This window comes from Brachypodium distachyon, chromosome 2 (genome assembly GCF_000005505.3).
Source record: "Brachypodium distachyon strain Bd21 chromosome 2, Brachypodium_distachyon_v3.0, whole genome shotgun sequence".
Lineage (NCBI taxonomy): Eukaryota > Viridiplantae > Streptophyta > Magnoliopsida > Poales > Poaceae > Brachypodium > Brachypodium distachyon.
In genome coordinates, this window is record NC_016132.3 from 57,130,644 (window position 1) to 57,145,685 (window position 15,042).

The 15,042-nt window shown below is 45.0% G+C and overlaps 3 protein-coding genes across 3 annotated transcripts; 2 read left to right on the forward strand and 1 right to left on the reverse strand.

Annotated features, from left to right (window-relative positions):
• Window positions 1-939: 939 nt before the first annotated feature.
• LOC100830203 (potassium transporter 6) lies at window positions 940-4,210 on the reverse strand. The gene is made up of 6 exons (XM_003567386.2): window positions 3,750-4,210; window positions 3,135-3,618; window positions 2,929-2,979; window positions 2,558-2,818; window positions 2,412-2,464; window positions 940-2,303 (listed from the first exon to the last, which is right to left on the reverse strand). The coding sequence occupies exons 1-6, from the start codon at window positions 3,945-3,947 to the stop codon at window positions 1,089-1,091; spliced, it is 2,262 nt and encodes a 753-aa protein (XP_003567434.1). The 5' UTR covers window positions 3,948-4,210; the 3' UTR covers window positions 940-1,088.
• A 1,714-nt stretch (window positions 4,211-5,924) lies between these two features.
• Window positions 5,925-11,917, forward strand: LOC100840904. The gene is made up of 13 exons (XM_003564961.4): window positions 5,925-6,309; window positions 7,407-7,590; window positions 7,669-7,737; window positions 7,874-7,972; window positions 8,766-8,845; window positions 8,932-9,214; window positions 9,337-9,735; window positions 9,816-10,477; window positions 10,817-10,901; window positions 10,993-11,044; window positions 11,140-11,192; window positions 11,263-11,310; window positions 11,386-11,917. Exons 1-13 carry the CDS (start codon window positions 6,029-6,031, stop codon window positions 11,560-11,562), a joined length of 2,472 nt encoding a protein of 823 aa, XP_003565009.1. The 5' UTR covers window positions 5,925-6,028; the 3' UTR covers window positions 11,563-11,917.
• Window positions 11,918-13,931: 2,014 nt separating this feature from the next.
• LOC112271114 (major pollen allergen Art v 1-like) lies at window positions 13,932-14,610 on the forward strand. Its single transcript, XM_024460113.1, has 2 exons — window positions 13,932-14,041; window positions 14,159-14,610. Exons 1-2 carry the CDS (start codon window positions 13,975-13,977, stop codon window positions 14,563-14,565), a joined length of 474 nt encoding a protein of 157 aa, XP_024315881.1. The 5' UTR covers window positions 13,932-13,974; the 3' UTR covers window positions 14,566-14,610.
• The last annotated feature ends 432 nt before the right edge of the window (window positions 14,611-15,042 follow it).

A 15,042-nucleotide genomic window follows, 5' to 3' on the forward strand; every position in this document is an offset into this window, starting at 1 on the left:
GTCGCTGAGGCCACCGTGTCTCTGATATTTTTTGCAAGGGCCCCGACCCAAAATTTCCGAAAATTGGTAAACCTTTATGAAAGTTTGTCAAAAAAAAACTTGAATGATCACAAAGAATTTTCGCAAGTTCACCAAATAAATGAAGTTTGTTAAAATCGAAAGTTCACCAACAAATTTGAAAGTTATCCAAATAAATTTGGAAGTTCACTGAGAATTTCAAAACTTTTGTCAAAAGAGGATTGAAAGTTCTCCGATTTTTTCCCCAAAACTTGACCTGTTCCTTTTTTGTTCACAAACAATTTCCGAAAATTTGACAGATTAATTTGAAGGCCCACATAGAATTCTGAAACTTTGTCAAAATATTGAAGGTTTTCCAAAAAAAAGTATCTAAATGTTCATCAGCTTTTAAAAAAGTTCATTAATAATTTATGAGAAGTTGCAAATAAATTAGATAGTTCATAAAGTTGTCAAAAAATGGAAGTTCTCCAAAAATATCAGAAAGTTCATTTTTTTTCTTAAAGTCAAACAATTTCTGAAAACTCGTTTTTTTTTCTTAGCTCGTGTACAGGAGCAGTAAAATGTACTGTAGTAGCTAGTAGTTCAAACAAAAAGTTTGAAGGTTGTACGTTCGTAGGTGAAGATGTCATTTCTTCTGTCAGAGAAGGAGACCTGGTCGGAAACTAATTAACCGTCCTCTACGGAGTATAACTTTGTTCCAAAATTCCTGATTTTTTGGATAATAAGATCCAAAATTCCTGATCAATGTTCATGATCGAGCACCCATTCGCTCACTGTCAAAAACAGTTTGGCAAACAAAAGAATAGAACTCACACATACAAGCCAAACAAAAAGTTGTACGTTCATAGGTGACTGAAGATGTCATTTTCAATCTTCGGTGAGATAACTTAATGCTCTAAATATAGCTTGGTCGGATTAGCCTTGACTCAAATATACTTCGTAATACAGTAGTATAACTTTGTTCCAAAATTCCTGATCAATGTTCATGCATGATCTAGCACTCATTCACTCAGTGTCAAAAACAGTTTGGCAACCCGAAGAATAACTCACACATACAAGCCAAATTCCATCTAATCGATCTTATACTTCATGCCAACCTGCAGTGTCTTGGCATAATCGATCTTCAGTGTTGAGCAGCTGGACCTGAAGTTCTTCTGCAGGAACCGGTAGAGCTCCAGGACGAACCTCTTGAACCAGCCAAGCCCTTCGCCCGCCGTCAGGATGGTCCTCCCGATGACGATGCCGACCCCTCTCCTCCGCGCGAGCTCCATCATCTCGGCTTCCTCGTCGCCGCCGACGCCGGCGGCCTCCCTGAGCGCGGCCACCACGGACTCCAAGAGCTCGTCCCCTTCCAAGTCCTGCTTGTCCATGTACCCGTACTGCACCACGGATCTGTACACCCCCGCGGGCAGCGGCTCGTCGTCCGCCGCTGCCGCGGGCGGCGCCAGGAGGAACCGCTCCTCGGGGAGCACCGACCTCACGTGCAGCGTCCTGACGGTGACGAACAGCAGCAGCTCGCGGAGGCACCCAGTGTGTTCGGCGTAATGCCGCACGATGGGGGGCACGCCGTTCATGAGGTCCGTGAAGAAGAAGCACACCCCGGGGACGCGCGCGCACCTGGCCACGATGGAGGCGAGCTCGGGGCCGGCGATCATGTGGGACGCCTCGTACTCGCTCTTCTTCTTCCTGCCGTAGGTCCACGACAGCGTGATCGCCAGGAAGAAGGCCGAGATGGCGAAGGGCACCCAGCCGCCCTGCGCCACTTTCGTCATCAGCGAGCTCATGTACATGCCTTCGATGGCGAGGTAGCTCAGGAAGAAGGCCCCCGCCCACACGGGCCGCACGTCCCAGATGACCACCATGACCACCGTCATGAGCGCCGTGGTGATGAGCATGACCCAGATGACGGCGACCCCGAAGGCGTGGCCGATCTCCGGCCCCCCCTGGAAGCCGACGGTGATGAGGATGCAGAGCACCATGAGCAGGTAGTTGACCTCCGGGCAGTACACCTGGCCCTCGTACCGGTCCGAGGTGTGCCGAATGGTGGCCCGCGGAAAGCAGCCGAGCGCGATGGACTGCCGGATGATGGAGAAGCTGGCCGAGATGAGCGACTGGCTCGCCACGATGGCCGCCAGCGTCGACACCACGAACATGGGCCAGAACAGCGGCCCCGGGATGCTGCTGTAGAACGCCGTGCTCAGGTCCCCCGGGTTCTTGATCAGGTACGCCGCTTGGCCGGAATATGCCAGGATCAATGACGGGAACACCAATGTCGAGAACGCCAACTGCAACACGGATAGTGTCGAGGGTCAGGCGCTGCATCATCAGTTGGTTTGAGTTGCTTCTTATATAACTAAGCTACAGTTTGCAGGGGATTGCAATGCAGTGTGTACCTGAATTGACGCCTTGTTGAAGTGACCCAAGTCAGCAAACATAGCTTCAGCACCTGATATTGTACATACAATGGTCACAAAATTCAGATTCAGTACCTTCCTTAAAATTGGGAGGCTGGAACACAGATTTCAGAAGAAGCACTGACCGGTAATGCAGAGGATGATGGCCCCGAGTTGCTCCCAGCCGACCCTGCCGTTCCGGGCGAAGTAGTAGTAGATGTAGTGCGGCGAGACAGCTTTGAGGACCGGCGGGTAGTGCACGACAATGTTGTAGAGCCCGATCATGGAGATGGACAGGAACCAGGCGATCATGATCGGCGAGAAGGAGAAGCTCACCTTGCTGGTGCCCAGCTGCTGGAACAGGAACAGCAGCAGCAGGATCACCACCGTCAGCATCACCACGTGCTCTGCATCATGCAATTCACACCGTCAGTCCTTGCATGTATGTATTCAGAAATTCAGAAGAGAAAGCAATCACATCTGCAAAGGATTGCAGACTGGCAACTGGATTGCTTACTCTGTTCGATCTTCGGTGATCTTGACTGGATCCCCTGAACGGCCGAAAGAACTGCACATCGATCAACAGAGAAAACAAAGAAATCAGATTTGCATCATTGTTATTGGAGTTGGAAGGGGAAACAAATTAAATAAAATTAAGAATGTACTCCCTCTGTTCCAATACTAAAACCACGACAAGTATTTAGGAACAGAAGGAGTACATACCAGAGATGGCCGGAGTGAGGGCGCCGTCGCCCATGACCATGCAGGTGCCGAGGAGCACGATGATGGTGATGCAAGACTGCGCCGTGACGCTGCGTTCCAGGAAGCCGTGCATCCAGGACGGCCTCTTCTCCTTCTTCTTGCTGTGGAACCTGAGGTTTAGGTCGGAGGGCAGCCTGGCGGCGAGCTGGGACGGCGCCGCCATGCCCCCGCCCTTGAAGCTGACGTGCTGGCGCAGCAGCGAGTAGAGCGCGAAGGTGCCGCCCTCGCCGTGGTCGTCGGCGCGGAGCACGATGAGCACGTACTTGACGAGGCTCATGAGCGTGAGCGTCCAGAGGATGAGGCTGAGGATGCCCAGGAAGTCCGTCTCCCCGGCGCCCGGCAGCACGATGGACTGGAACACGTACAGCGGCGACGTCCCCAGGTCCCCGTACACGATGCCCAGCGACTGGAACGCCAGCACCGCCGTCTGCCACGCCGTGAACTCCTGCGTGTACCGAGGAGACCAAGAGTCAATATACGCAGAAACGCATCAAGATCGATCTACCCGAGAATCGATAGCGGTACAACGGTGCAGGATCTGATCGGAAATAAGATGCATGGATATACTCGTAGTACCTGAGGTTTGCGGTGCCCCGTCCTGTAGGCATGGCTGAAGCTCAGTTCCCGGCGAGGCGCGGCGAATTCGCCGCCGGCGCCGCTTATATGGCCATCCCCGGGCTCTTCGGTTTCGCCGCCGGGCGGCCGGTTCCAGGAGGACCCAGAGGACGCGATCTCCAGGATGATGTCGCCGTTCGAGTCGGCACGTCGCTCCATGGCGAGAGGCGGCCGGCCCGGCTGATGAGCTCTGCGATAGTAGCGCTAGTACTCCAAGGGTTCAGGGGCTTCAAAGAGGGAGTCGTTTAACCAGATCCCATGTATATATATCGTTTTAGAGCATCTCTTTGTTGCTTCTAAATTAGGTATCTGTGACGGTGTGTGTTTGCTATCCTACTAGGAAAGAGGTTTTTGATCCAGGCATCCGGATCGTGTCTTGCTCCTTCCGGGACTCGTTTTTGGCCGTGTTTGAATGCGTACAGATCTGCAGACGTTAATTAGGACGCGTAATCTGTATAAAAGGAAGTCCGTTCGGCTGTTTGACGTTTATAAATCCAGCAGGCAGCTTGGAATACTAGCAATTACAGTAATTGGTATAATCAAGTATGTACATATCGAACCGAATTCTGAGCCACCGTCGTGGCGGTGATGAGCAGTAGACAGTAGGGGTGTTCAAATAATAACAGTTTTAATTGTACATGCACAACACAACCACAGCTGCAACTTAGCCAAAAAAAAAGGCAAATATTTACCACTCTTCAGGGGCTTAGTCGGTTCTTAAGAATGCAAAAGACATGGATAGGAAAAATAATAGGAATATGATAGAAAACCATATGCAAAATAGAGTATTGGAAAACAAAGGAATGCAAAACAGATGAATCCAAAAATAAGCTTTGAGTGGACGTTAAAATTTCCGTGTTTTTTCCTTGAAAGAGGCCACAAAGGAAATTTTCCTCTTCCTATTCCTACATTCTTCCTCCAGTTTCCCCTTGAAACGAATAGGCCTGGATGAGAAGCAAGAGGAGGACGAACGAAGGAGAGGAGGAGGAAGATGGAGCACGGTGGAGGGGCGCCAGACTCGACTTTGGCGACCGATGAGGCGACGGAGAGCTTGATGCCCATAGTGCCTGTCATCCTCTAAGCCGAACGGTTGGATTGGTAATGAGCATCAGCGATGACCGGCTGAAGCAACGGAGGGGGGAGGAGGGGCGTGGTGGACGGGAGATGTAAGAAAGAAGCGGAGATAGGAAAGGGGAGGAGGTTGGACGGTGAAAGGTGTAGTTGTTTGGATAGGAAGGCTCAAAGTGATGGTGTAGTACTTCGTACACGAGACATGTTGCGCTATAAGAACTACGATCAAATGATCGTATGATGGCCGGATTTATCTTCCAAATACAACAAGTGATCATGGGCTAGTTTGAAAACATGAACAAATGGTGCAAATTGTGAACCATTGTATCAATTAATCTTTCTTCTTGTTGCTGTTTCTCCTCACTTTGACTTCTGTTTGGAGTCAACCATTTCTTTATCGGGGCCAGCTCAGTTCTAGATTTCAGTATAAACCCCCGTCCGCAACGCTGAACTTCATCAAGCAACGGATTCCACCTCATGACCCTAAAATATCGCAATCGAGGTTTCTCCCTCAGCTTTGAAGTTCACTAGAGTAAGCGTGAGCAGTTTATTTTGTTAAAAGAAATCAAAGGTGTTTGTTCAATATACGTGTTATAATCCCCGCTCCATACACGAGTTAAGACAAATCAATTTAGAAAAACATACAATCAACCGATGGTCATTTGAGGGTCGGTTTTGCAACTTTGCACTCGAAAGAGGGAGTAGGGCCCCCCTTTGAGTCCACATGTGCAACTAGACCTTTCACTTACCAATGAAAATTTGTGAAAAAGATCAGAAACACATTTCAGCATCCGTACAAAAAATGCAGTAGCAAATTTCATATTCAAATTACATTTACATATGCGAAAAGAAAAATTCAGCTGTGAGTAGGGGCGAATGTGAAACTGAAGAGTCTATTTCTGGTTAGAAAAAGGAAAATACTTTCGTTAACAATGAGAAAGAAAACATTCATCTATCGTGACATAACTTCTCTTTTTGGGGAATCAATCGTGACACGGCGACAGTAACTGCAAGGCCTCCGTACTGTCAAAATAAAATAAAATTGCAAGGCCTCTGAAGCGACGCTTTCTTCTACCTCCCGATCGATCCGTCTCTCCCCATTCCGTTCCTCGTCCCCGTCGCACCGACACGCCTCCACAGCTCCACTAAACCCTAGCCCCTCAACCCACATGTCCGCGGCGGCGGCGGCGCAGCCGCACCCTCCGGCGGAGGGGTCGGCTCCCGCGGCGCCCCTGTCCACGCAGCCTCCCTCGGCGGCGGCGCCGCGGCCGTACGAGCTGGCGGTCGCGGCCGCGGAGCTCCGCCCGGTGGACTGCAACCTCGCGGCGCTGTGCGACCACATCCAGGCCGAGGGCTTCGGCGCCGGCTCCTTCTCCGACATCGTCGTCGAGGCCATGGGCGCCACCTACCGCCTCCACCGCTTCATCCTCTCCCGCAGCACCTATTTCATGTGAGCTTCCTAGAGAGTGCGGAGAGGATCCCTCGGGCCTCTCTGTCCAGTGCCGATCCGAGTTTCTACTGCTGCCAACTGAGTATCTAGATCGTTTCGTATACTAGAATGAATTGCATTTCCGTCGGACTGTCCAGCCGAGGTATTTCGGCAATTTCTCGTGCTATGACCCCTATTCCAGTGTTTAATAGAATGATCCGAGCCGCTTTTGTGTGTAGGGACCAATTCCGTTGTTGATTGGAGCACGTTAGTGCAACATTTTTGGTATCCCAAAAAAAGGAAGCTAGTATGCATTGTGAAGCGAAACACTGCATTTTTCTCGAGTAGGGATATGTTAATTCCATCTTTGAATTTTCTAATGAAACAAGTTTGCCCTCCTTCCAACAAGTGAAGCTAAATGGAGGTTTGATGGCTTAATGATCTGTTGCAAAATGTAAGACACTCACATCATCCTAAGATTTAGTTTGACCAACAATTAGACTAATCAAATGTGGGTCATGTGACAAAAGCACCATATCATTGGATTCATAATCAAAATCATTTTTCTAATGGTATCTCCTCTGCGTCACAGTACTCACATTTTATTGGTCTAATGGTTGGTCAAACATAAATCTTGGGATGTGTCGGCGCCCTGCATTTTGCACCGGATGGAGTAATCAACAAAGCCTGATTAATGTAAAATACTACCTTGGTTCCTAAATATAATCCTAGCTTTGTCCTTCAAGTTTGACCAAGTTTATAGAAAAATGTACTAACATCTACATATCAAATAAGTATACTATGAAGACATATATCATGAAGGTAACTCTAATTTAGAGTTGTAGATGTTGGTAGATTTTTCTATAAATTTGGTCAAAATTTAAGAAGTTTGACTTAGGACAAAGCTAGAACATCTTATATTTAGGAATGGAGGGAGTACTTTTCACTGCCTATATCTCTTGTATACACCTTAAACATCAAAGGGAACGTTCTTCTACAGCCAAACCTCTTCATTCCGCTAGATTATAATTTTCCTAGGAGCGACATATTCAAATTTGTCCACAACTGTAGCAAAATCTGAAACTGATAAGCAGGTTCTGTGTAAAAATAATTGTCAGGAATATGTTGCATGGTCCCTGGAGAGAAGCTGGAGCACCTACAGTGGTCTTGCATATAGATGATGCTAATGTTGATTCGGAGGCAATTTCAATTGCGTTGGCATATCTTTATGGGCAAGCCCCCAAGCTTAATGATAACAATGCGTTTCGTGTACTAGCAGCTGCATCATTTCTGGATCTTCAGGTTTCTTTTATTTGAGAGTGTTCTTTTTGTGCCTCAGTTGTTTGATATTGTGTTGTACTTACCAATGGTCTATTGCAGGGCTTGTGTACAATATGCACAGATTTTATTATTTCTGAGCTTTGGACTTCAAACTTTTTACAATACCAGGTTAGTCCATTAGCATATCTTTGGGACTTGTATATATATGATCTTCTTTACCAGTGTTATTATTTTTACCTTCTTTGTCTATGGTCTTGTTTTTTTTCTCTTTATCTATTTTCTTATTTTCCCTTGTCTGTCTTAGTTGTTTGCCGAAAGCCAAGACTATGGTAGGCATGGAGAGCGCGTCAGAAATGCTTGCTGGGGTTATCTTTGTCAAAGTGCCACACTGGAACTGCGAGAGGTAAGGACTAAGAAGCTTTCATGGGGATTTTGTTGGTTAAGATGCTATACTTATCAAATGTTTTGTTCCAGAGGAATCTTGGAAACTGCTAGCTTTCAGTATGTCTTTATCAGTAATCAATATGAAAATAACACGAGTATATTATTTTTCTCCAAGACAAACCTAATGAATATTTTGCATATAATCAATCTATATACTTCAGGACAAATTAGCGGTCAAAGGTTTTAAAAGTTGACTGCACGAATCCTAGGACAGCCTATATTTCTGAAGAGAGGAAGTTGTTTATGGTGGTTACCCTTCTACCGTCTAATTCTGGTACCGTGTTAATAGATTGGATTTGTGTTCGATATTCTCCATAAAGCTCATCTACTTATCATCTTGCCTAAAATTTTCAGCATTTTTTTGTGTGCATTCATGGTTTAGTTTTTTTTTAAAATATGAAGACTATGTTATAGTCAATACGAAGTGTACCTAGCTCACTTGGTTGGGGGAGTGGATGTTCAAGCCCTGCCCCTTCAAGTACTTGTAGATTCCTATATATTATTAGGACTTCCTTTGCTGTTTTCATTCACCAAACAGTGAGAAGTTGCAGTACAAATGCAACTTGGGTGTACAAGAAATGTTTGAATATATTTAGTTCTTTACTGCAACTGTACGATTGGAACGCTGAATTATGACACATAGTTGGACTAGGGTGAATTTCAATCTTGAGTATTTCATACATGCTACTGATAATTGATTTTTACATCCATAATATTGACAATTGATTTTCAATTCTTGGTTGTGCTGGAAGGTGCTTCCAAAACTTTCTTCACAAACTTTGCACGCTCTCCTTACATCTGACGTCTTGTGGGTACCTAATGAGGAGAAACGGTATGTATGCATGTGTTAGCTTGTCTACTGATGGTACTAGAATTTGCAAGCCCAGCTATGACAACAACTTGTCTTGTCACTTGAAGGTTTGAACTAGCATTATTTGCTTTACTTGCAAAGATCACTGTATCTGATGTTGAAGTTAGTGGAAACGAAAATTTGGACCTTATGTCAAGCTCACCAACTGTTGATCGTTCCATTGGGAAGGGAAAGAGTCCGATGAATGAAACTGGTGAGGAGCAGCTAATGGAGTCTGAACTGCAGAAGTTGAAGTTGCATGATAACATGCGGAGTAACACTGCTCATAACATTATTGATGTCCCAAATATTATAATTCCGCAGGATAGCATCCCACACTCCGTTCCACAAGTAAGAGTTTCACGTGGGCTTCTTTGCAATGTGCTATGTACTTTGATTGTAATCGTTAAACAAATCACTTCTCAGACACAGGATAAGTATGTTAAGATTGTACTATTTGTTCTGACATTTAGAATGCTGAAGCTTCCAAGAGGATGGAGAATGATATTTCTACAGGAGGACCATCCTCAGAGAGCACTTCTTATCAATTTAACGAAAATATCTGGCTTTCTTCTGAGCAAACAAAGAATTACTACTCAAGAACTTCTTCCAGTAATGGATTAGTTCCAGCTGAGTGGGGAAAACCCACTGCACCTATTTGGGGTGGTAGGGTTGTTGGTCGACGGCAGGTTAGATGCATTAGTGGGAATTCTTCTTTGTCTGCTGATGACTATAATGCTTTCATGAATATATTTGAAAGGGGTTCTCTTCTCTACTGCAATATGTCATTTGATGCACTGTTAAGTGTTCGAAAGCAACTGGAAGAGTTTGAATTTCCTTGCAAAGCTATAAACGATGGTCTTTGGCTACAGGTTTTCAGTCTGCTCTCTCCCTTTTAATACTCCGTTCCCTCTAAGACCATCTCTAAGACTTTGGTGATTTGGTAATACAGATGCTCCTGTGTCACAGAGTGCAAGCAATAGTTGCCGATACTTGCAGAAACTGTTGCCTTACAAGTAATGCTTGTGCTTGTAAACAAGCATACGTGAGTACACACAGCCACTACAGGCAGGAGCATGATCGGAGCAGTGCTTCAGGTACTGCGGGTAGTATCTACCTTGCGGAGGCCCAAGGCGATGGGAATGGTATGTTTGGTCCTGTGCGTGTTAACGTAAGAGGTGCAGTTGATGGACTTGCTGGCATTGGGAGAGGAAACTCAAATGTGCCTGGTGCAGCTTGGGCACCTACGCGTTACGTCTTCTCTCGTGTTCCTTATGGGCTTGGTTCAAGAAATGGCCAGCAATCATTTGCCAATGATGAATCCGAACCTAGAGTTGACCACAATGGAGATATTCCTGGAGATGGTCTGACTGCATTGGTCAATCTTAGCCAAGAAAGCAGCGCTTCTCATCATCAGGCAGAAAGTATATTTGAGACAGGCATGCAAACCGGATATTCCAGTGCTGCTTCCGTTTCTACACCAGGTGGTTCTTCTCTCCAGATGCAAGAGTCAAAAGAGCATGAACTTGGCTCCAATTGGGAAAGTGCAGACAACACAACTATATCATTGGACATGAGAACACCGCTTAGTCATTTCCCTCCTTTCCGCTTCGGGTAAGATGTCTTATCTATTTTGTCTTTGCATTTTTTACAAGTTTACAACACACACCACTTCTTTGGACATTGGTTTGGGGAAAGAAAAAAATTGACTTGTTCAGTATGGTGTTTACTTGATTACCAAAGTACAGACTTTCCAGTTGGATGTTAATGCCTTCGCCAAACGCAGGGGGGGAAGAAACAATTTCTTGTAATTTCTTATTAGACTAGCCTACCAAGACATGTTCTCATATTTCTTTGTTCCCTACACACCTCATTAGCTTCAAACTTGACAACCTCTATACTAATATCATTTTTTCAAAGTTCTGACCTGTTAATTACTATTACTAAATACAGGGTTGAATTTGAAGATGTGCATAGGCTTGGAGATGGTCAGGTGAAACATTCCGCTGAAGTATTTTACGCTGGCTCGCTATGGAAGGTTTCTTACTTTTTGGTCTTATATCTTCTATCCAAGCTTCTTACACCCTAAATCAAGTTAGGTACGGAGTAATAAACATGAACATTTGCAGGTAAGTGTTCAGGCGTTCAATGATGAGGATCCTCATGGGCGTCGCACCCTTGGTAAAAGAAAAATCTCATCTGATTCTGTCATGTTTACAAGCCGCCTTTGTTGTTTGTGCAAAATCATGTGAGCATTTAACAAATCAACAATGCAGGGCTTTTTCTCCACAGACGCAAAGCTGAGTTATTATTAGAACCCACGAGGAAGGTGAGTAACTTAACGGATTAATTCATGCACCACAAAGATACTATGGTCAGCTGATGTACTTCTTCCTCAGGCCCACATGTATGTAGACCCCCGGGAAAAGGTCACTGCTCGCTATCAGGTATCTATGTCAGTTTTTTTCCCATTGTTTCATTGATAATGTATATGGTATAATTCGCCATCTGTCTGTTCTTAGCTCATCTGTCCATCAAAGAGAGAGGTCATGATATTTGGAAGCCTGAAGCAGGCCGGAACTCTCCTACCCAAAGCTCCAAAAGGGTGGGGTTGGCGCACCGCAATACTGTTTGATGAACTTGCTGATCTTCTCCAAGGTGGAGCTCTGAGGATCGCTGCGGTTGTGCAGCTTGTCTAAGCCAAAAATTGCCTCTGGTTCATCGAGAAAACGATGGTACTATAGTAGTGTGGATCTATGCAAAAAGAGGGAGGGGATAGTACGTAAATAATGCCTCCAATGTTGGTGTTGTCACTGTAATGTATGTAGTTTCGTGCACGGCATATATTTTGGAAGGCCACTGTGCTGTAATAAGAGTTTTGTAGCATCATGTAATGCAGTAGTTGCCCTTTTTCTGATGCTATCACGTGAAATTTTATCCAGCGTGACAATTGAATTAAAGTATATAGAATTAATGGCAGCTGCTAGTTCAAATGGAGTATATTTGTAGGTTCAAATGAACTATATAGATGGATGTAACAGTCGTTGCGTCAAATGATCTGCTTCCTCCATTTCACAGAGGTTGGCGTATTTTGTTTCGTTAGGACGAGGCTTTGACCGATGAAAATTCCATTGAAATGTGTTTTTTCATACATGAAATTTATATGGATGGATTCGTCTTTAAAAGTTCTTTCTAATGATCATGGTTTCGTATCATATAACTTACATATTGATAGAGTAATTTTTGATCAAATGCTTGTCTTAACGAAAAAATACGTCAACCTTTGTAAAAAGGAGGAAGTATTTGTGAAATAAATTTGCTGTCATTGTGTTCGTGTTCAAAATAATTTGTATAAAGTAAGTCGCATGTTAATTAATGGAGTAATTCTTGGTCAAAGCTTTGACCAAGGAGATGAAATACTCCTTGTACTAGATCAACGACAATTAATTCCGGCTGGAGGAACTACATTTTATATTTTCAAACGAAGTTAGTACTCCCGTAGTCCCATAATTCTTGTCTCAAATTTTCATAATTCTTGTCTCAAATTTGTTAGAGAAATGGACGTATCTATTTCTAAAAAGTGTATGTAATATTTTGATAAGAATGATGAGCAGGTGTTTTGGTTTTGACATGGTTAATGGGGACCGTGAGAATGATTTTCTTTTCTTTTTTCTGAACCCAATGTATCCTCTGAACCTTGTTTCTAGAACCAGTGCCTTAAGTTGGCCGACATTATACTCTACTGATTTGGCAAGACCTCCACCCTCGAACATGAGATTTAAATACCAGTAAACATTTGGATTTCACATATTTACACTGTATATTAATTAATGCACTACTGCATACGCTTCCATGAACAAAAAAAAGATGGAGCAGGTGCAACTTTAAAATATTCAAATTGTACTGTATATATCTTGGAGGGATTCGCACTGTGTGTTAGAATGTACCGATCGATACACGAGATAGAAATACACGTCGTATCCGAGACCTTGGACAACCAAGGTAAGATATCCAACATAGAAACCTCTCTGTACACCACATGGGTAAAACGGAGTATCACATTTTTTACTTTTCACATTTTCAAATTAGTAAAAAGTTACTCTCTCCCAAGTTGGCACGGCTTTGCACTAGAACTAGTTCAAAATTGTGACAACCATACGAAGTAAAAGAATTCGATTTCACATTTTCAAATTAGTAAAAAGTTAAAAAGTAATAGAATTCGATCTTTCTCTCCTAGTTTTCCTAGCGCGCCACCGCTGTCCTCCCAGCACACTCCCGCAACCTCCCTTGCGTACACAGGTCGCGCCATCCACACCGTTGTGGGCTTGCCGCGCACGCCTCATCGGACGTGCTGGTGGCGCGAGCTACGTGAGGCCGCCACTGCCATTGTCATGTACAATGTACCTAGGGGCGGAGCCAGAGTATCGGCATTGGGTTCAGATGAACCCAATGAATTTAGTTAAATTCAATTGAATTGGACTCTAAATCATACTTGAACCCCATAGATATAACAGGGTGAACCCAATGATCTATTTTTCTGGCTCAGCCACTGAGTGTGCCGTTGCGTGCCATCGGCTGTGCCTGAGAGTGCCATCGCTATGCGTGTGGTCTGCCCCCTGCGGCGCCACCTTTGTCCCAGCCCGCATCGCCGTCCTCCCGGCATGTTTTGATGCTTGTTGCCGTCGCTAGGTGGTCTAATAATCTATTTGTAATTTATTACTTTTAGGTCTCTTTGTACTGCTGCTGATGATTTTTAATAGGTAGTCGGTCCTCTTCGCCAAAAAAAAAATTGACTGCACACTTCCTAAACCATGTACTGCTGTATTATTGAACGGTGGGACTCTCCAAATTCTATGCTATAATTAATAAGAAATAGACAGCTAGAAAACAACAAAGAAGCGGGCGCTTGCATCATTGAATACAGGATATATAGAAAGAAATGCTGCATATCCAACATTTGGATATCCATGTCCTTCCCTTAACATTAAATTTGTACCCACACAGTAACACCGGGGCCGGACTTCTATAAATAACACGCAGGCCTGTGATTTTGTCCTCACACAATCACACTCAGATGCATCCCAAAGCTTGGCTGACCTCTTGGCCTTGCAATGGCGTTCAACCGCGCTCCACTAGCACTTGCTGCCTTCGCCCTGGCCTTGCTCCTTGCTGCCTCCTGTAAGTTCATCTAATTACAATTAATTCTGTTTCCCATGCAAGCAATTAAGATCGATGAAGTAACGTATGTAGACTAATCAATTTTCCGGCCGGGTGTGTAATCTGTGGTTGTTGCAGGCGCACAAGCTAAGATATGCTCGTCCCCGAGCAAGACTTACCATCCGGTGCCGACCAAGTGCGATCCCCACACATGCGCGACTAAGTGCCACAAGGAACACTACAACAGTGGGGCGCTCTTCACCGGCGGTTACTGCCAGGTAATTGGTCTCAACGGCGAGACAGTACTGGACGAAGGCGGCGGGGGCGACGACCTTCCAGAGTGGCATAAGAAGAAGAAGAAGCGCTGCGAGTGTACCAAGGAATGCAGCGCAGGAGGAGGAGGAACGCCGCCACCGCCGTCGGACGTGCCGGAGCCGCCGCCGTCTGGAGGGGACGAGCCGGTGCCGCCGCCTTCCGGAGGAAAGAAGTCGCCGCCGTCCGCCGGGGCACGTAAGATGTCGCCCGGTGAAGAGAGAAACGTTTGATTTTAATTTACTCACATGCGCAAGTGATTTGTATGAGAAAATAATCTGGAGTTGAATACAGAAATAAGCGAGTGCTATTTGTTTGTTCACCTTTCACCACCGTTTGCTCTTTGAACTACATAATAAACGAACTGTGATTACCCCTTTTTTTCCGTTTGCCCCGCGCGTGCACGAAATATTCTGAACTGAAGAAGTTGCCAGCCAGTTCGCCCTTTCCACTAGCGTGTCCTGCTCTTGCTCCTGCTAAGTTGGCGGAGAAAATAAAGAGTTAGTATTTCGTTGTAAATCACTTCCTCCGTTAAAAAATGTGCACGAGAGTTGTTTATTAGATGTATGAAAAAAATCACTAAAAATACACAATATTTGTAACCATTTGTCGGACAAATATAATGGTTCACCTAACGAACCTTGGCTTCAGCTCTTCCATGGGCATCTTCTAAGAATTCGTACTACGTACAGTATTATTGAACGGCGGGA